The following is a 21773-nucleotide window of genomic DNA, read 5'->3' on the forward strand; positions in this document are numbered from 1 at the left end:
ATGCCGGTGCCAAGGTTTGCTTGGATGTCTAAAAAAGCAGCCCGGGGGCTGGCGGCGTGAACTGACCCGGACACGACGATTGCATTGCATTTTATTCTTCCAAGTGCGGGTGTCGCATGCTGTCTTTGTAACTGTTGGTACGGCATTTTAGTCTTTGAACTGTGATCTCCCAGAGAACCCTGGTTACTTGGCAGGTTGAAAATGAAATAACGTAAACTGATGACACTTGCCTTCTCCTTCAAGGGACGGAAGCCTTCATCCAGAGAAACAATGCGGAACTGGACTGAGAAAGGAGGAAGGGAAGCATTTTAAGGCGACTTTGCAGCTGCACGTGCATGCGCGTTCGCACGCACATCACGGCTCTGTGGCAGAGCACATGCGCGGCATGCAGAAAGGACCAAACCCTGGCAGCCTCTCCAGCAGCAACCAAAAGCAAACATTCAAGGTAGCAAATCTTCGCCCAGTGATTGATCCTCTTCCGGGAAGCAGGGTCCCCCGTGTGGGAATCCCTAGGAGCATCATTGTCTTGTCTTTTCGTTCTCTCTGGCTGACGCAGTTTGTCTCATAGGTACCGTAAACCAGAGACCAGCCCCGGCCATTTCTTAGGGGTCAACAAGCAGTGGTGTGGTGGATCCAGGGGTTGCGCGGATGCAGCACCAGCACTCTTCTCTTAGCAGGGAGGCTGATGTCATCTGGAACGCTCCCTGTTCCCTCTGAGCTTCCACCATGGGTTATTTCCCAGCAGGGCTTAGCAGAGCACACCGGTCACCATTTTGAATATGCAAGCGGCAGTGTGTTCATAGCTTGCTGTGTGGTGCGAACCCGGCGTTGTGGGTTGTTTGAGGGGGCAGACAGCCTCAAATAATCCATAGCTTCTTTTAGGGTTATTTGACGGCTGCCTACCACCCCCCAAACAACCCACAATGCTGGGTTCACATGACACAGCAAGCAGGGGTGGCCAGGGGCCCCCAGCACAACACGACAGCCCCGCAGCTAAATTAAGCCACAGCTGTTGTGTCGTGCAAACAGGGTCGTTGTTATCAGCAGTCCCTGTGGCGATGCAAAGTATTTGGGGCTGGCTGGGTCTCGAATGGGCGATTAGGACCCATTCGCATTACAAAAGATCCTCCTGGTGGACATAAAAGCTGCCTGTTTAGATGGATGCACACAGCCGCTGGAAACCCTGGCCTCTCCATAGAGGCGTGGCCGAGGCGCCTGCCGCAATGAGCACCTGCGCTTCAGGAGGCGTCACCACGCGCGCTGCCAGCAAGGCAGCAAGGAACGTGTCTCCAGCCCCGGGGAGGACCAAGCTGGCCGCCGACGGGGCCCGTCAAAAGGGCGAGAGGCTTGGAATGGAGTGGAAAGGGGACCCGGGACCCGTGAAGCCTCCTTTCCCCACGGCAGCCTCTCCCGCTTACCTGTCTGTCCTGGCTTGTAGAGGGGCTTGTCCATCTGGATGAAGACCAGGCTCGCCGGGTTCTTGACCATCACTGTTTTCCGGCTCCAGAAACGCACCGTCGCCCCCTGCACCAGCACTGTGATAAACACCTGTGCGGAGTCTGTCCTGTCCCATCTGGGAATCTGTGGGAGGGAGGAGGAGGGCGTCAGCAGCCTTGGGCCCCCGGGCCAAATCCGGCCCACCTGAGGCAGCCCCAGAGGGGGTCGCCCCTTTCCCTGGCCTTGCCCCTTTCCCTGGCCTCCGTCGTTGGGTGGTTTCCCAGCTATGGAGCAATTTTTCCCCCATCCTAAAAGGTTGAAACCCCTCTCCGAAAGCCTGGTTACTGGCAGTAAGCATATTGAGCTTAAACCATGCTGGCATTCTGGGTAGTTTTTATACTTTGGCCCTGCGCCTTTTGTCTTTGGCCCTACCCACCCCTGAGAGCATCTCTGGGATTGAATTCAGGCCTCAGGCTGAGGGAGATCTCACACACACACACACACCCCGCCCCGCCTCGGCGCCTTCTGGTCCTGCGCAGCTCCTCACTGGTCATTGCCAGGACTTGGAGTCATAGCTGGCCCCTTCCTAACAATGGTGAGGGGAGTGTAGCGGGGGGTGTCCCCAAACCTTTCCCCAGAGTCATGGGGACACCGTGGTTTCTCTGCACTCAAAGCAACATTTGCTCTTGCTGACAGGGCTGGTGCGGGACGTTTGGCTTCCTGAGGCAAAGGAGAAGATGGCGCCCTCCACCCCACTCCGCGAACAGAAGCCAACCAGACCAGCAGCTGAATCTCACATCAGTGCTGCCTGCCTGAGGGCAGCAGTGTAGCGCAGAGGTGCAGGCCAGGCTGTGTGGCTCTCGGACCACTGTGTCCTCCACCGCCTTGCTGCCCCTCCCACCACCACCCCCCCCTGCCGCCTGAGGCAGCTAACTCGCGCTGCCTAATGGGAGGGACGGCCCTGTTTGCTGAGAAAATGTGACAGTACACACACACACACACACACACACATCCCAGACCGTTGCCCCACCTATGTGTTTTTGCCCACTTACATGCTCTGTAAAAACACAATTTTAACTTTGTGACTTGATGCTCTCCTTTAAAAAAAGTAACAGGTCTTTTTTAGAAGAGGAAAATGTGTGTCTGTGTGTGTCTTTTAACAAAAACCTTCTGAAATATGTCGAAGCAAGTGCTTAAAAGAAGTGGTGGTTGACTGGACTCCCCCTGCCCCATGAAACTTCTACCACCTCCATGCATTGCTCAGGATCGATTCTCCAAGGGCACCATCACCTTTGTCATGATTAAGTCATCCTGGAAAAAACAAAATCTCCCTTGAGCAATTGTGACTGAGTGTGCAGCAGAGGGGCTCAAAGGGAGTGAGGCCTACCTCCAAGTGGGTGATTATATGAGCTCAGTGTTCCCCATAAGTCACTGAAAGCTTCTGAACCTAAAAATGAGGGTTCTCAATCAGCTTATATATTTCTGGGGCCAGCTATTCATAGATGCTAAATTCCATGTAGACACTCGGGGCTGTATCCAACGTTAGCCTACCTTAAGCCCCATTTATTTCAATGAGCCTTCTCTAAGTAGGACTAATATTACATACAACTCTTGGTTTCACTGGTGAGGACCTGGAAACGTTCAACATCAGGCCATCACAACATGGGGTAAGTGTTACCGACAACACATTAAGGAGGAGGACTGGCCATGGGGAATGCTATTTTAATCAAGAGCCCATGTCTCCCATAGCATCTAGTTCTGACCAAATGTTTTTCCTGAGGAAGAATTCTGTGTAACCTGAAAGCTTGTGTACTGCATTTTGAACACTGGCCTAATAATGAATGTGTGGGTTTTTAATTGTGTGGGTTTTTTAATTGTTACAAGTAGCATTGGGTAGAAAAGCCTAGGTAAAAATGAATCACTATCACTTACTGTGATAATGATCTGTCACTTGAACTGTCCAGAACTGTCACTTGAGGCACAGGTGAACTCAGTGGCACCGAGCACTTTTGATCAGCTTAGGCTGGTATACCAACTACGCCCTTATCTGGACAGAGAGAGCCTAGCTACAGTTATCCATGCTCTGATAACTTCTCATCTGGATTACTGCAATGCGTTATACGAGGGGCTGCCTTTGAAAATGGTCCAGAAACTTCAGCTGGTCTAAAATAGGGCAGCAAGATTGTTAACAGGGACTGGCCAGCAAGCTCATATTAGCCAGTACTTTTCCAGCTGCACTGGATGCCAGTCCATTTCCGGCCCCGATTCAAAGTGCTGGTATTAACATTTAAAGCCCTGAACGGCTTGGGGCCAGGTTATCTGAAGGATTGCCTCCTCCCATATGTGCCTGCCTGGACCTTAAGATCATCCTCAGAGGCCCCTCTCCGTAAGCCTCTGCCAAAGGAAGTGAGGCGGGTGGCTACTAGGAGGAGGGCTTTTTCTGCTGTGGCACCCGGCTCTGGAATGAGCTCCCTAGTGAGGTTCTCCTGGCACCTACATTGTATTCCTTTCGGCACCAGTTGAAGACCTTTTTTATTTTTCCAGGCATTTTAATATTTTAGCTTTCTAGACTTTTAGCTTTGCTGTTTTAAATCTGTATTTTAAACTCCTGCACTGCTGCTAGGTTTTATTGTGGTTGTATTATTATATTGTGGTTTTAATGTTCTATATATTTTAAATTGTTTTATTGTGTGCTGTTTGGTTTTAATTTTTGTGAACCACCCAGAGAGCTTCAGCTATTGGGTGGTATAGAAATGAAATGAATAAATAGATAAATAAATAAATAAATCATAGGTACTACTTTTCTGAGTCATTTGAACTGTTGTACATGGCAATCTTGGTTTTCCTCGGCAAAATACCTAGGAACACTCAGTTAAGATGAGAAATAGAAACAGCACACAAGACGCTCTCACCTGGAATGAGACACACTTGAACACATCTGTCTCTGACACCACGTCCCTGATAAGGCTCCTGTTCTCTCCTCCATATTCTAGCGTGATGCTCAGGGTCACCGACTCATTCAGGTAGCTCAGCTGGACACAGATTTTCTCAGGGGTCTCGGTGTGGATCAAGAAGTGCACCAGCACCAAATACTGTCTAGATGTGGGGAAAAGTTCCCGTCAGAGGACTAGGGAGTGATGACTGTGGGTGATTCATGATCTTCACCATGGTATAGAGAGCTACAACCCACACGTTCAGAATCTAAGATCATCAGCCAAGAGTGATTTTTGCCATATTCATCACCTCTCTCTGCATTGCATTTGTTTCAAGTTCAGGGAAAGATTGACCAAAAGAAAGAGCTCCCTGTGGCTGGAGACAGACAATAGTTCATTTATCATATGAGAGGTGATGGCAGTTTGAAAGAGGGATCTCTGCTTGTAGCGTCCCACTGTTCCACTCATCCCACTTTTGCCTCTGGTTAAACAGGACTTGTGGGTTCCTATAGTGCTCCAAAGCCTGCCAAACCTATTTAGCCAGAAGCAACCATGGGGCAAAATAAAGATATCGACCAATTTGACACAACTGCTGCTGCTGTGGACTCTTTCTCCATTTAAATATGTAATGAGTTGGTTGGAATCTGAGTTTCCATAAGAAAAGGAGGTAAAAGGAACATGAAACAATTTCCTCATAAAGCAATATTAAACCACAAGACCTATCACTGACTGGGTGCGCAGGATTGGGGAAGGAAAAGAAGCCACAGTGGCTTCTTCTGCCAGTTGCGTGCCACCTAATTTCCATTATTTCCATAATTAACACGCATGTTGTCGTATTGTCCGAACCCTAAAATGGGTTGCCATGGGTTGCAGGGTGGTTTGGAAGTCACCCCTGCCACCCACTCTCATCAGGTTTGGATGACATGACAGCACGTGCCCAGCAAGTATAATTATGGAAGCCACTGTGGCTTCTTTTCCTTCCCCACTTGTGCAAACCCGGCTATTGAAAGAAATCTTTGTAAGCCCTACCCCCTAGAGCAGAAGGCTGAATCCCAACATGTTTGACTCTGTGTGGCATTTTCAGGGATCTGGAGGGGCTGCCGGGGGAAGTACACCTATCAGTGCAGCTGGTCCAGCTTAAATCTGGATCCAACCCCTTGTTAGTCCTTCCACACAGCTTTAAAGATGCTGAATTCACCCAACCGATTCTTGGCTTATGGATTTCACTTCCACTTCTTGTAGCAGGGAATGCCACAGGCCAAACATCAGTTGCGTGAATTCACAGCTCTGTAAAGCTGCGTGGAGAGCCTTAGGATTGTACTCCGGAGGCAGAGAAAGGGGAAGCTGGGAGAATCAAAGTTTGTGGGAACCAAAGGTGAGAGAGGCCACAGGGGCAGGGTTGGGGGAAGCCTTGAGCAAGCGGCTTACGGTTCTGGGGTGGATGCCGAGGTGTCCGAAGGAAGGAGAAACAGCAGCAGGAGAAAGATGGTGGATCCCCCCAGTCTCCGGCCTATTCCCATGATGCTGAGAGGGCAGCCTGTGGACGAAACGGGTGGAGGTGAAAGCTGGATTTTTGCACCTCTGGCTGCTCCCTCTTCTGCCAGCACCCTTTATACCATCTGTCTGCAACTGGCCCACAAAGCTGAGGAGAAAAAGGAGGGGGCTGTATTGCCACAGCCGAGAGGAGAAGCTGCAAGCTCTGCCAAAGAACACACAGAAATTCCCCTGCAAGCAAACAAGGAAGGAAGAAGAAAAGAGGTCATTGACACTGCTTATTACACAAGGCTCTGGCCTATATGTGAACCATTTATGCTACAGTCTGTTCCAGCAGGACCGCTGGCCAGTTAGTTTGTTAGTTAGTTTGCTTGTTTGTTTGTTTGTTTATTTATTAATTATATTTTAATCCTGCTCCTCAGCCAGAAAAAGGCTCTTGGAGCAGCTTATGCATGTACAAATGCACTGGCATTCAGCCCGCCGAAATCCATGGTGGAACAGCCTGCCCCTTCCGCCCCCCCGTGGATTCCCCCCGGGATGAAGCTTACCTGGGGTGGATGTTCCGGACGGCGGCAGCTCCGGCGGCGGCTCCGGCAGCGGTGGTGGCTGGTCTTTCGACCGCCTGCCGCAGCCGCCATTTGCATCCTGGTCTTTGCCATGATAGGCTATGTAAGTATTTACGTAGCCTATCATGGCAAGCCAAGCAAAAAACCCACAAAAAACACGTACGCAAATGGAGGCAGCTATGGCGGCCGCTATTTGCGTTCCCTATTTTTTGCCGTCCTAGCCTACGTAAATTTTTACGTAGGCTATTACAGTGAAAAATAGGGGAACACAAATAGCGTAGTGGGCACTATTTGCGTTCCCCATCAAGGATGGGGAAGGTGTGGCCTTCCAGATGTTGTTGGACTGCAGCTCCCATCATCCTTCACCATTCACTATGCTGGCTAGGGCTGATGGGAGTTGCCATCTAACAATATCTAGAGGGTATTGATTCCAGCTATTCCATTGAGTTTCTCTAATAAAGTTCAGGCCAAGCTCACCCTCTCCCCTACCCCATGTCAGAAGATAGAGCTGCATCTGTGACTTCTCACAAACATGTTTGTTTCCAGTTCTGCACCTGTGCCTTGAGCCACACAGAGAGTCCAGGAACTGGCAGCTGTGACACTTCTCATTATAATTATTAAAAACCTAGTGATTTATCCTGATCCGTGCCAAAGCTCAAGGGATTTTTGTTTTCTGGAGATTACCCTTGAGACCAATAAACTAAACATCAGATTCAAGGGCAACTTCAGGAAACCACTTGCACTGTGCCTGAAAAGCTTGGGGCATAAAAGAGATCATGTGCTACTGAGAGCGTGGGCTGAGATTTGTGGTGCAATTTAATAGCCACCCCTGCCACCGCCACCACCATTTCTGCTCAGAAGACATTGCATTTGGAAAGACACTGCAGCCTTGCCCTTGCAAGAGGGTTTTTTTTTTTTTGGCTTCTTTGGGCTGGCTGGCGATGGAGGAACAGTGACAAAGGAGGAGTAGGAAGCAGGCAGACCCAGAATGGTATCACTACTGTTGCTGCTGTTGCTGCCTCAAGCAGCCTGTGACATGGAGGAGGCAAAATGCTCCTCGACTCTGATGCCGGATCAAAATGGAACGTCAAATTATTACCGACCGGGAGACTACATCATTAGCGGAGTCATATCTTCACAGTATTTTACATGTCAAGAGCCGTACGACTTTTCCAAGTCCCCTTTAACCAGGCTTGATCAGTAAGTAATGATGGTCCCTGTCATTTAATGGAGGTGGTTTAAATTTCCTGGTACCCCTGGTCATCCTTGGTAAATCACTCTCCCTACTTTGGCCCCACTGGGGCTTTTGATGGAGGATTAGGAACATCGTTAGCATTAAGGCAACTTTTAGTTCAGTATTATCGCTTGCGGTTGGATAATTAGTAGGCTGACCATATTTTCTTGATACAAAAACAGGATATTGGGATGACAAAAAAGGGACGGGGTTATGTAATATTCCGTATTTATGAAAAAGTAAGATGGTAACAAACGTTTTCTTACATGAATATATTGAGCTAACAATTATTCTTCAGTGACAGAACTCATACAAAAATTTAGGTATAGACGTAGAGGGGGACTGTATTTTACCACGATCGTACCATGAATATTTATCCGATGAAGTAAACTTATGCAGCAAATTTCGGTCTTTCAACACCTTATCATAAAACTTCTCACACTCCATGACACAATTTTGTTTTACAACTAACTAATGTCCCACTAATGCTGATGTCCCACCAGAGAGTTCCGCTGTAATAATAAAAAATGGCTAACAGCCTGTTGAACCGAAATGTGAGTCTGAAAAGCCCGAATCAAACTGACTGTAGGGCAGAAAGAATCTCTATGGGCGGAATGATGGTAGAAATAACAGTATGACTCACCCTCCTGGCTCCCACATGCTGAACGGGGCTTAGTGACCACCTCTTGAATGCTACTGCAGACAAGCCAGGGGGTGGCATCTGATCATCGCTAGCTCAAGAAGCCTGGCCCTGGCTGGATAAAGTAAATGGAACATCCTCTTTTGTCACCCTAGTAGTTTTACTGTGTGCATTGATTAGCATAGAGCCTTATGATAAATGTGTTCAGGTTTGTTTGTTTTTTACAAAAAATTAAAAACGGGACAAAATTGACATTTATATTAAAATGACGGGACGGTTGGGAAATATGAAAAAAATGGTACTGTCCCATTTAAAACAGTACATATGGTCAGCCCAATAATTAGGGTTTCTTTGAACAGTTGGAACTAAATGAACAAGCACCCTCTTTGCTTTTAATCAATTTGATAAGACATATTTGGAGTCAAGGTGGTTCCTTCTTGTGGGTGGTCTAAACATAAATGCTATTGCACAGCTTCCCCCTCTGTCCCCAGCATAACTGCCTATCGTAAGGAAGCAAATGTAGTTGGATGCATTTGAGTTGCAGGTATTTTGTAGCAAGTACAATGAAATCTATTGTGCAATGCTTGGGTAGAAAGAGAGGCGAGGGTGGATGCTCATGCAGTGTTCCTTGGTGTGAGAATTGGGGTATTAGTTACAGGTGTTTTCCCTCAATATTTTGGAGGGCAAGTGATTTTTCGCTCCCCCAGTCCTCCGTAGGCAAGTGCAGTGCAGCCTGGAGCTTCAGGGACTTCTACTCTGGCCCCCAGCATTGCCCCACACTCCTAAGACTTCCCCACTGCTGTGCACTTGAGATAATTTCACTTGCACATGTATGGTGCATGGAAAGGGCCTTGTAGCATCCTGGTGGTTTGTGGCAGTCGAGGGCTAGAGTGCCAGAGGTGATGTTCACTGACTTAGGGTGCGATCCTATGCATGTTTAGACAGAAAAAAAGTCCTACAGCTCCCAGCATTCCCCAGTCAGCATGGCTGGGTGGGGAATGCTGGGAGTTGTAGGACTCTTTTTCTGTCTAAATATGCACAGGACTGTGCCCTTATTCTCCCTTCAGTGTAGACAACCAGTTCTCAGTTTCAGCTCAGGAACATCCATCCACCCGCATCTTTTTAAAGCAGCCAAGATCACCAAATCTACTGCATTTCTCAGCATTTCACGAACTTTAAAATATACGTATATTTGATTTTGTTCTTTGAATGCAGTCAACTTTTCCTGCCAAGGAATGGGGCATAATCTCTCCATTTTTTTTAAAGCAGCAAATGTATAAACATAGAAATCATTATGTGAGGACCAGCTCCTCTGAAATTTATGTATTCTGTAAACAGGTTTAGAACGATTCAATAATTAAAAAAAAACCTGCCAGTTTAAAAGACCAGGGTTATGGCTGTTTCATGTTTAGACCTCCAAAAAGCCAGGAAAAGAGAAGCTAAGCCTGATTCCTTAACAGTCATTTCGTGTGGTTAGCGATGACATTGTGCAATATCACAAGCTGTGTTTGCTTACCACTTACCCTATGACAACCAACCAACCAACCAACTAACCAAACGAACAATTAATAATTGCCATCTGTTGTCCAGGTCTGAAATATTTATCCTGGATCCAGATCCAAATATACTAGTGAGGTACATTTTTGGCCAATTAATAATTGCCATCTATTGTCCAGGTCTGGAATCCTTGTTCTGCATCCAAATTCAAATATACTACTGAAGTATATTTTTGCCCAATTCTGAGGCAAACCCAATTTCATAGAATCATAGGATCATAGAATAGTAGGGATGGAAGGGGCCTATAAGACCACTGAGTCCTTTTGTGGAGGAGGTCTATCTTTTTAGCTGCTATGGTGACATCAGAAGACTCTCCCCTATCCAGTAGTTGCTTCATGGTGCTCAGAGAGAGATCAAACCTCCTTAGATGAAGTTGGACTCTCCTCATCACCCCTCTGTCTCTGCTGGGTCCCATTCCATAGGCTCCCCTTTTGAGGAAGGGCCCATCTACAAAGAAGTTCCCTCAGACAGTGGGGCTCTCTCTTGCTCTGTCTATTCCTTCTTCCTCCTGGCTCATGTAACTATTGGGTCAGAAGCCAAGGCTGGGTTATGTTCCTTCCCTGATATTTGGTTCTGCACCCACACTTTTCCTTGGCCTTTCAGGCCCAAATCTAGATGGGGAGGATGGAGTGGTTGGGACCAGCAAAGATGCCCCACATTGCCCTATTCTAGTATGGCCTTATTCCTCAGTTTTTGAATAACAAATACAGTATCTCCCCAATGTCTTTCCTTTTAGGTTTGCCACTCAGGGCTCTCCATGAACCAAAAAGGGGGGTAAAAAGTATGAAATAATAATAAGAGTGTGGTGTAGTGGCTAGAGTGTTGGACTGGGAGTTGGGAGATCTGGGTTCTAGTCCCCACTCGGCCATGGAAGCTCACTGGGTGACTTTGGGCCAGTCACAAACTCTCAGCCCAACCCACCTCACAGGGTTGTTGTTGTGAGGATAAAATGGAGAGGAGGAGGATTATGTATGCAGCCTTGGGTTCCTTAAGGAGGAAAAAGGGTGGGATATAAATGAAATGAAATGAATGAAGAGTGTGGGTTTTGGAACAGGGCTCATTCACTGAAAACCAAAGCATATGGCATCTTTGCACCCAGACTACAATGCAAATTTTCAGATATCCCTCCTTTTTTCAAGAGGCACTCAAAGGAGACTTGGGCTTGCATACTTTTCCTTCCCCTCTCCTCCCCTTTTGCACCTTCAAGTTGGAGATTGGCATGTTTCAGTCATAATCAAACTACAGTTCCCCACAGACTTTACTCTAAATCTCAGCCTAGCACAGTAGGTGCAGGACCTTGATTTGTATCACAAACCCAATGTGAGAGGCAGAGAGGCTTTTAAGATCTGGATCAGGTCCCCTGCACCTTGCTGTTCAGTCATTAAGTCATGTCCGACTCTTTGTGACCCCATGGACCATAGCACACCAGGCCTCCCTGTCCTCCGCTCTCTCCCGGAGTGTGCTCAAGTTCATATTCATTGCATTGGTGATGCTATCTAGCCATCTCATCCTCTGCTGTCCCCTTCTCCTTTTGCCTTCAATCTTTCCCAGCATCAGGGTCTTTCCCAGAGAGTTTTCTCTTCGCATTAGGTGGCCAAAATATTTGAGCTTCAGCTTCAGGATCTGTCCTTCCAATGAGCAGTCAGGGTTGATTTCTTTTAGGATTGACTGATTTGACCTCCTTGCAGTCCAGGGGACTCATAAGAGTCTTCTCCAGCACCACAGTTCGAAAGCATCAATTCTTCAGCGCTCAGCCTTCCTTATAGTCCAGCTCTCTCACAGCCATACGTTACTACTGGGAAAACCATAGCTTTGATTATACAAACCTTTGTCGGCAAGGTAATGTCTGTTTCTGCTTCTTACTATGCTGTCTAGGTTTGCCATAGCTTTCCTCCCAAGGAGCAAGCATCTTTTAATTTCATGGCTACAGTCACCGTCTGTGGTGATCTTGGAGCCCAAGAAAATAAAATCTGTCACTGCTTCCATTTCTTCCCCTTCTATATGCCAGGAAGTGATGGGGCCAGTTGCCATGATCTTAGTTTTTTTAATGTTGAGTTTCAAACCGGCTTTTGCACTCTCCACTTTCACCCTCAACAAGAGGATCTTTAGATCCTCTTTGCTTTCTGCCATTAGAGTGAGATCGTCTGCGTATTGAGGTTGTTGATAATTCTCCTGGCAATCTTAATTCCAACCTGTGATTCATCCAAACCGGCATTTCTCATTATGTACTCTGCATATAAGTTAAATAAGCAGGGTGACAATATACAGCCTTGTCGTACTCCTTTCCCAATTTTGAACCAATCGGTTGTTCCATGTCTGTTTCTTACTGTTGCTTCTTGACCCTCGTACAGGTTTCTCAGGAGACAGGTAAGGTGATCTGGTACCCCCATCTCTTTAAGAATTTGCCAGAGTTTGTTGTGATCCACACAATCAAAGGCTTTAGCATAGTCAATGAAGCAGAAACAGACGTTTTTCTAGAATTCTCTTGCTTTCTCCAGGATCCAGCGAATGTTGGCGAGTTGATCTCTAGTTCCTCTGCCTCTTCGAAACCCCGCTTATACTTCCAGCTTGTAAGATTGGATGTGCTTGATGTGCTTGACAACAAATATCTAGTTTTATCCTTATCATTAAGATTAGCTACAGGAGCAAATCATCTCATTCAATATTTATCTCTTGGAATTTTATGTAACTTGCAATGTAACACTTAGCATATGTATTCTCAACCACCTGACTACCACAAATACAGAAATGTTGTTCCCTGGGGATGTTCTTATATCTCCCTTCCCTAAAATCAGTTTTCATTAGGGCTGTGCAGGGACCACCGAATCCTACTCGGAAGCCGCTTTGTGGCTTCAGAGGTGGGCCCAATTCAGCTTGGGCAGATTTGGGGGTCCCCTACCCGACTCAGCCCTAAACCCGAAGCGGGATTCAGATGTCGAACCCTGCTTCAGATCGTCCCTGATGCCCCCGCTCAAAGCCCCTTACTTTGTCGCCTCCTTTTCCTCCGCCTCCTCCGCCACCATCCCCACCACCGCCATTGCTGTCCTCACTGCTGCCACTGTCCTCACTGCCATAGCCACCGCCACTGCCCTCACCTCCATCCTTGCTACCTCCACAACCATTGCCATCCTCTCTGCCATCCTCGCCACCTTCTCTGCCACCACCCTCACCACCACCAACTCCTGAGGCCTGGACAGATCCTTATTGCAGGGTGATTCCCTGTAATAAGGGTCGATGTGTGTGTTCAAACATTAGGAGTCGGTGGCGGTGAGGACGGCAGCAGTGGTGGTGGTGGTGGCAGCGAGGATGGTGGCAGCTCAGGTAAGGACCTGGCGTGGCTGGGCCAGGGGTGCCAAAGCTCCAAAGCACACTGAGTGCTTCGGAGAGCCCCCAACCTGCTCCGGGTCACTTCTTGCCCCCTCTGCTTCATCTTGGAAGGGGCTCAGAGTGAACTGAAGCAGCCCGCTTCGACTCGGGGTTTGGGCCTCAGGCTAAAGCGGTGCACAACCTTAGTCTTCATTGTCTGGAAGCAAAGGCTTTAAAGCCCTTGTGAAGAAAGGGCTGCATAATTTCAGAGAGATATTTCTCTTCCCCGTGGTATGTTTTTAGAGAGGGGTAACAAGATAAAAGTCTGGGTACCCTAATTGCTTCAGCGTCCAACCTGGCATAATATTCCTGCATCTGTTCTTTAATAGATTTGCGGCTATTCTGCAAATCACCAAATGCTACCAGTTTAGGGTCGAGCCCAAATTTTTTCAAACTTGCTTCACATCTTATCAACCAATTATTTGTAATGATGGAGCTTCTCTGCTCTACTACAAAATGAGTTATTAGCTCATTAGTCAAACATTTCATTTTAACGAAGTAAAAGAACGCAGCGCACCAGATAGAATATATTATTGGCATTACTCTGACTTCTGCCCATATATAACTGGCAGGTGTACCTGACGGGAGACCCAGGCTTTCTTCACAGGGAGCTTTTCTCCTACGACTGAAAAATTGCTCCTTCATGTAGGTTTGTGGGCTCTTTACATGATGGCGTAACCCTCCTGCACTAAATGCCCTTTGTTCTGTTTTTAAATAGATTGCAGATAATGAGCTATCAAATTATTCCATTGTGTTCTGCTTGAGTTCCCTCCATGAAAAGAGGAAACGTGACAAAAAGAGGAGTGAGGTCAATCAAAGATAATGGAAGAGTCAATTAATGGAAGGGGAGGGGGGAAAGGAGGTGGGTGAAAAAGGGATTCGTCGTGAATTAGGGATGTACGAAAGTTCCGCCACGGATCTCCGGGAGGCCGAATGCCAGCACATTCAGCCCCCTGAAATCAGTGGCGGAATGGCCCCCCGCCTCCCGCCCCCCGGGACAGGACTTACCTTGGGCAGATCTTCCTGGCGGCGGCGGCGGCAACTGCGGCGGCGGTGCGGCGGCGGCCAGTCTTCCGATCGGCTGCCGCCACCGCCATTTCCAAGTTTTTTTTAAAAAAAAACACCTGATAGGCTACATAAAGATTTACGTAGCCTATCATGGCTAAATTTTAAAAAACACCGTGATAGGCTACGTAAATGTTTACGTAGCCTATCACAGCTGATTAAAAAAAAAACACACACGCATTAGGGATGGACAAAAGTCCCTTACCTGTCCTTGAAGCTTGCTTTGCGGTGGGGGGGAGGCGCTTTGCTTCTCCCCCTGAAGTTCATGCGAGGGGGGGGAGGCGCCCCGCCTCTCCCAGCCAAAATTCAGGCCGGGGGGGAGGCGCCCCATCCCTCGCCGGCGAAATTCAGGCCGGCAAGAAGCGCCCCGTCTACCCGGCCGCGAAAAAAAAAGTAAAAAAAAAAAAAAAGCCCCCGTGATAGGCTGCGTAACGATTTACGTAGCCTATCACGGCTAGATCTCCAGAGTCAGCCGTGATAGGCTACGTTAATCATCACGTAGCCTATCATGGGTGAATTTGGAAAAAAAAAAGCACGTACGCAAATGGCGGCCCCCATAGGGCACTGCCATTCGCGTTCCTTATTTGATCCCTGTAGTCTACGTAAAGATTTATGTAGACTACGGCGAAAATAAGGGCAACGCAAATACCGTTGCCCTTATTTTCACTGTAGTCTATGTAAAGATTTACGTAGACTACCTGGGCCCAAATAAGGAATGCAAATGGCAGCGCCCATGGGCGCTGCCATTTGCGTACGCGCTTTTTTTTTCAAAGTAACCCATGATAGGCTACGTAACGATTTACGTAGCCTATCATGGCTGACTTTGTCAAACTAGCTGTGATAGGCTACGTAAATCATTACGTAGCCTATCACGTGTGTGTGTGTGTGTGTGTGTGTGTGCGCGCGTGTGTGTGTTTACATTCACTTTTTTATGTTGCGGCCGGGGAGACGGGGCACTTCTCCCGGGCCTGAACTTCCGGGGGAGAACCCGCACAAGCTGCGGGACCAGGTAAGTGACTTTCGTACATCCCTAGTAAAGACTCTAAGAAAATATCTCAGGGAAACCCCATATCCTGGCCCTGTATTTAATCTGTGATGTGACCTTCGCAACAAAAAATCTAACACCCAGAACAACTAAATTAGCTCCCTTGGCTTCAGCAAATTTTAATACTGTCTGAGTAGACTTTAGAGCTTTCAGTTTAGTAGATGTCAAGTGAAAATTAAATGCCCTTTTTGGGGTCTGGAAAGTAAGGGCTTCTCTACACCAGCAGTTTGTAGCGCGATTCTTTTTCCTCATATGCGGGATTTTGTGGGTGCTTTACACTACGATGTGTTCCACCAGTGGTTTTCCCACCATTTCCCCCTGACTATCTCATGTTATTTCCAAATGGGAAAAATGCAGTTGTTTCTCAACCCTTGCCATAGGAGCACCATGGATGGCCCATGTACTTCTCCCATAGTGTGAAGAACCCACTTAGTCTGGGCAGTTGTTGGGGGTTGTTGGGGGTGCAGTCATGATGACAGCAGTGACGATGGGGTGGTGGGTGTGTTGCCCTGCTTCGCCTGCACCCTTCCACCTCCTTGTCATTCCTTACTGTTTCCCAACAGAGTGGCATTGCACTACTATGCCTGCCACTCTGCCCGCCCGCAATGTCTGTGGGGTTTCTTGGTGGCACTAGGAAACCCTCGACCTGCTCAACATTTATGGGGAGACAAAAAAGCAAGTGAGGGACAGGCGCAGAATGGAGCCAAGCTCCACCGCTTGTTTGACTTCCTGCTTCTCCGCCATTCCGGAGGTGCATTATCCCGGCACTTCACTACTACATAATGGCAGCGCGTGAGAGACAAGAGCAAGATGAAGCCAAGACATGCTCAGCAACATGTCTCGGGGATGCCTAAGCAGGTGGTTTGCAATCGCCTCTACATGATAGAGGCAGACGTGAGCACATGCAACCCCTTTCAACTCAGTCCCCACGGTCCCCTCTCCCAGTGCATACACAAAAGAGAAAAGTGTTATTTATTTATTTATTCATTCATTCATTCATTCATTCATTCATTCCCCATCTGGCTGTTCACCCAGCCACTCTGGGTGATGTACAATAATAGAAACAGTTTAAAACAATAAAATTCTACATTAAAAACATATTTCTAAAAATACCCTAACCCACCCCAAATGCCTGCCTGAACAATCACATTTTTAATGCATGGTGGAAGCTCATTAAAGAGGGGGCATGGTGGAGTTCCCTAGGAAGGGAGTTCCACAGAGTGGGGGCCACCACAGAAAAGGCCCTCTCCCTCATCCTTACCAGACTAGCTGTCCTGGCTGATGGGACAGAGAGAAGGCCATCTGAGGCTCATCTTGTTAGGCGGACTGTCTGGTGTTGCTGGAGGCACTCCTTAAGATAGGCTGGGCCAGAACCAGTTTCAAACTTAGGATTTGAAAGGTCAAAACCAACACCTCGAATTTGGCCAAAAAACAACTGGTAACCAGTCCAACTCCTTCAGCACTGGAGTGATGTGATCTCACTGGTGGCTGCCTTTAATCAAGCAAGCCACCTCATTCTTTACCAGCTGCAGCTTCCGAACTGTCTTCAAGGGTAACCCCACATAGAGCGCATTACAGTAGTCTAAATGAGATGAGACCAGGGCATGTACTACTGATGGGAGCAGATGGTCGGGAAGGTAGGGGCGCAGCCACCGTATCAGATGGAGTTGGTACAGCGCTGTCCAGCTCACAGCTAGCACCTGAGCCTCCTTGGACAGCTGGGAGTCCAAAATGACCCCCAGGCTGCGGACCTGGTCTTTCAAGGGTAGCCATACCCCATTCAACAACAGGTCAACATCCCCCAACCTCCTCTTGTCTCCCACCAAAAGTACCTCGGTCTTGTCAGGCTTCAGCTTCAGCTTGTTCCTCCCCATCCAGCCACTCGCTGTCTCCAGACATTTGGACAAGGATTCTATGGCCATCCTTGGTGAAGATTTGAATGAGATGTAGAGCTGCGTGTCATCCGCATATTGATGACACTGTGCCCCAAACCTCCTGATGATAGCCCCCAGAGGCTTCACATAGATGTTAAATAGCATTGGAGAGAGGATGGAACCCTGTGGCATGCCACAAGTGAGTGGCCACAGGTCCGAAACCTCCTCTCCTAGTGCTACTCTCTTGTACCTGCTGGAGAGGAAGGACCGGAACCACTGTAATACAGTGTTTCCAGTGCCCAACCCCTCCAGGTGGTCCAGGAGGATACCATGGTCAACGGTATCAATGGCCACTAAGAGGTCAAGGAGAACAAGGAAGGAGCATTCACCCCTATCCAGAGCCCTCCTCATATCATCCACCAAGGCGACCAAGGCCGTTTCTGTCCCATGCCCAAGCCTGAAGCCCGACTGAAATGCATCTAGATAATCGGCTTCTTCCAAGTGTGCCTTCAACTGCATAGCCACCACTAGGGTTGGCGGAGAATTTCTCCCCGAAATTTCGGGGGGCCGAGCGCCAACGTGTTCGGCCCCCTGAACAAGTTTCGGGGAGAAATTCTCCGCACCCCCCCGCACCCTGCACCCCCCCCCCCGGGACGGGTCTTACCTTTGCCAAATGTCCCTCCCGGCGGTGGATCCGGCTGGCGGTTTGGCTGGTGCTCATCCGGGGCGGGAGCGGCAGCCAGTCTTTCAACCGGCTGCCGCCGCCGCCATTGCAATAAAAGAAAAAAAACAAAAACGCCCCCGTGATAGGCTACGTGACGATTAATGTAGCCTATCACAGCTAGATTTGCAAAGTCAGCCGTGATAGGCTACGTAAATCGTCACGTAGCCTATCACAGGTGACTTAAAAAAAAAAAAAAAGCGCGTACGCGAATGGCGGCCCCCATAGGGAGCCGCCATTCGCGTTCCTTATTTGGTCGCTGTAGTCTACGTAAATCTTTATGTAGACTACAGCGACCAAATAAGGAACGGGAATGGCGGCTCCCTATGGGGGCCGCCATTATCCGTACGGGCTTTTTTTTTTTTTTTAAGTCACCCGTGATAGGCTACGTGACGATTTACGTAGCCTATCACGGCTGACTTTGCAGATCTAGCCGTGATAGGCTACGTTAATCGTTACGTAGCCTATCACGGGGGCGTGTTTTTTTTTTAAAAAAAAACTTTTGAGTTCGCGGCCGGGCGAGGTGAGGCGCCTCCTCCCCAGCCTGAATTTTGGCTGCGCGAGGCGGGAAGCCTCCCCCCCGGCCTGAATTTCGGCCGGGCGAGGCGGGAAGCCTCCCCCCCCAGCCTGAACTTCGCGGGGGGAGCAGCGAAGCACCCCCCCACCGCGAACAAGCTTCGAGGACAGGTAAGTGACTTTCATCCATCCCTAGCCACCACCCACTCAATCACCTTGCCCCCAAATGGCAGATTTCTGGGCAAAAGTTGTTCAGAATTTGGGGATATAAGGAGGGCTTTTTTTAAAAGCGGTCTTAACACTGCCTCCTTGAGGGCTGATGGCATCACTCCCTCCTCAAGGGAGGCATTCACCACCACCCTGATCTCCTCACCCAATCTCTCTCTGCAACCCATAATGAGCCAAGATGGGCAAGGATCAAGTAAGCAGGTGGTCGGCCTTACAGATGAAAGCACCTTGTCCACTTCATCAGAAGGAAGAAGCTGGAACCGATCCCACAAAACCGGTGTGCCACAGACCGCCTCTTGCTCACTAACTGTATCCACAGCACACGGAATAACACTCCTAATCTGATCAATTTTATCCGCAGACTGCCTTGCCAAGGCCTCACAGGAGGCCTTAGAATGCTCCAGAGGTTCTGGAGCAACTGGACCAACCAGGCTTGCTTTTGTTAGTGCTTGCTTTCATGGGGCCAATGCCAGCTTGTGCACGTGGTTGTGGGGGAGACTCCTTTCAGCAATTTTCAAAGGGAGCAGGAGAAAAGGGTATGGGCTTGCTTGGGTGGTGGTGGGGAGAGTAGTCTTCCAAAGTTGCAAAAGTACTGTGGGTTCTATATGTGCAGCCCCATTCAGCTTCCCGCTCCTCCTGTCGGCGATTTTCAATGGGAGCAGGGGATTGCTCTGCCATTGCTGCACAGAAAAGTTTTAGCCTGTTCCACCCAGTCCGCATCGACACGCAAATGAGAAAAGGGAAACTGCTTGCTTTGCGGGGAGGGGAGAGCAGACTTCCAAAGTTGCAAAAATATGGTGATCTATCTATCTATCTGTCTGTCTGTCTGTCTATCTATTTATCTACCTACCTATCATCTATCTATCTATCTATCTATCTATCAATCTATCATCTATCTATCTGTCTATCTGTCTGTCTATCTGTCTATCTATCTATCTATCTATCTATCTATCTATCTATCTATCTATCTATCTATTACATTTATATCCTGCCTTTTTTCCTCCTTAAGGAACCCAAGGCAGCATACATAATCCTCCTCCTACTCTGTTTTATCCTCACAACAACAAGCCTGCGAGGTGGGTTTGACTGAGAGTCTGTGACTGGCCCAAAGTCACCCAGTGAGCTTCCATGGCCAAGTGGAGACTAGAACCCGGATCTCCCAACTCCCAGTCCAACACTCCCGCCACTATGCCAAACTGGCTCTCATATTCTATGTAAAAGTGGCCAAGGCAGGGTTTGGTGACCGCGGAAGTGAAAAGAGGTGGCAAGGAAGTTGAAATGGAAAAGTTCATGCTGAGAAGGGGGAGGGGCTACCCCAGATGAGGTGGACTGTGGGTCAGGACTTGTTCCAGATGGCTACATCTGACAGTCAATAATCAGAAAACCTGTGCCATGTATGGAGTACTCAGTTTTGGAGTCTGAAGAGCTGTCCTGAGTAGGTATCCAAGATTCATTAGCCATCTCTTCATTTGGTTTCAGAGACTCTGCTTGAAGTTCTGCACCTGTTCTGGAGTCCTTGGGCGGCTTGCATCTGTTCTATGATAGTTATGGAAAATAGCTTGTTCTAGATAGGGATGGCGGAGAATTTCTCCCCGAAGCTTCGGGGGGCCGAGCGCCAACGTGTTCAGCCCCCCGAACAAGTTTCGGGGAGAAATCCTCCACACACACCCCGCCCCCCGCACCCCCCCCCCTGGGATGGGACTTACCTTCCTTGAATGTCCCTCCCGGCGGCGGGTCCGGCTGTCGGTTCGTCCGGTGTTCGAGCGGGGCGGGAGCGGCAGCCGGTCTTTCGACCGGCTGCCGCCCCCGCCATTGCAATGAAAGAAAAAAAAAAACCGTCCCCTGATAGGCTACGTGACGATTCACGTAGCCTATCACGGCAAGATTTGCAAAGTCAGCCGTGATAGGCTACGTGAATCGTCACGTAGCCTATCACGGGTGACTTTAAAAAAAAAAGCGCGTACGCGAATGACGGCCCCCATAGGGATCCGCCATTCCCCTTCCTTATTTGGTCGCTGTAGTCTATGTCAATGTTTACGTAGACTACGGCGAAAATAAGGGCAATGCAAATAGCGTTGCCCTTATTTTCGCCGTAGTCTATGTAAACATTTACGTAGACTACAGCAACTAAATAAGGAACGCGAATGGCGGCTCCCTATGGGGGCCGCCATTCGCGTACGCGCTTTTTTTTTTTTTTTAAGTTACCCGTGATAGGCTACGTGACGATTAACGTAGCCTATCACGGCTGACTTTCCAGATCTAGCCGTGATAGGCTACGTGAATCGTCACGTAGCCTATCAGGGCACGTTGTTTTTTTTTTTTTTTACTTTCGTGTTCGCGGCCGGGCGAGGCGGGAAGCCTCCTCCCCGGCCTGAATTTCGGCCGGGCGAGGCGGGAAGCCTCCCCCCCGGCCTGAATTTCGGCCGGGCGAGGCGGGAAGCCTCCCCCCCCCGGCCTGAACTTCGCGGGGGGAGCAGCGAAGCGCTCCCCCCCACCGTGAACAAGCTGCGAGAAAAGGTAAGTGACTTTCGTCCACCCCTAGTTCTAGAGCAGCTTTCCTCAACCTGGTGCCCTCCAGATGTATTGTGGTAGAATCCAACATAAGTCCTACTTAGAGTAGACCCATTAGAATGAATGGGATTTAACTTAATCATGACTAACTTAAGTCCCATTCATTTCAGTGGGTCTGCACTAAGTAAGACTGGGTTATTGTTCTTCAGTCGTTAAGTCATGTCCGACTCTTCGTGACCCCATGGACCATAGCACGCCAGGCCTCCCTGTCCTCTGCTCTCTGCCCGAGTGTGCTCAAGTCCATATTCATTGAATCGGTGATGCTATCTAGGCATCTCATCCTATGCCGTCCCCTTCTCCTTTTGCCTTCAATCTTTCCCAGCATCAGGGTCTTTTCCAGGGAGTTTTCTCTTCGCATTAGGTGGCCAAAATATTTGAGCTTCAGCTTCAGGATCTGTCCTTCCAATGAGCACTCAGGGTTGATTTCCTTTAGGATTGACTGATTTGACCTCCTTGCAGTCCAGGGGACTCGTAAGAGTCTTCTCCAGCACCACTGTTCGAAAGCATCAATTCTTCAGTGCTCAGC

General features: G+C 48.7%; 1 protein-coding gene across 1 annotated transcript in view; it reads right to left on the minus strand.

Annotated features, from left to right (window-relative positions):
• LOC146356366 (alpha-2-macroglobulin-like) overlaps nucleotides 1-5947 on the minus strand; it is a 77320-nt gene extending 71373 nt beyond the window's left edge. Inside the window, exons 1-4 of the mRNA XM_084841099.1 lie at nucleotides 5799-5947; nucleotides 4350-4533; nucleotides 1419-1581; nucleotides 231-283 (exon numbers count right to left, since the gene is read on the minus strand). Coding sequence (XP_084697225.1) covers nucleotides 231-283; nucleotides 1419-1581; nucleotides 4350-4533; nucleotides 5799-5890 — 492 coding nt within the window. The 5' untranslated portion in view covers nucleotides 5891-5947. The remainder of the gene's footprint in view (nucleotides 1-230; nucleotides 284-1418; nucleotides 1582-4349; nucleotides 4534-5798) is intronic.
• Between the last annotated feature and the right edge of the window lie 15826 nt (nucleotides 5948-21773).

This window comes from Heloderma suspectum, chromosome 2 (assembly GCF_057233095.1).
Source record: "Heloderma suspectum isolate Gila_16-S chromosome 2, 16-S_ref, whole genome shotgun sequence".
Classification (NCBI taxonomy): Eukaryota; Metazoa; Chordata; class Lepidosauria; order Squamata; family Helodermatidae; genus Heloderma; species Heloderma suspectum.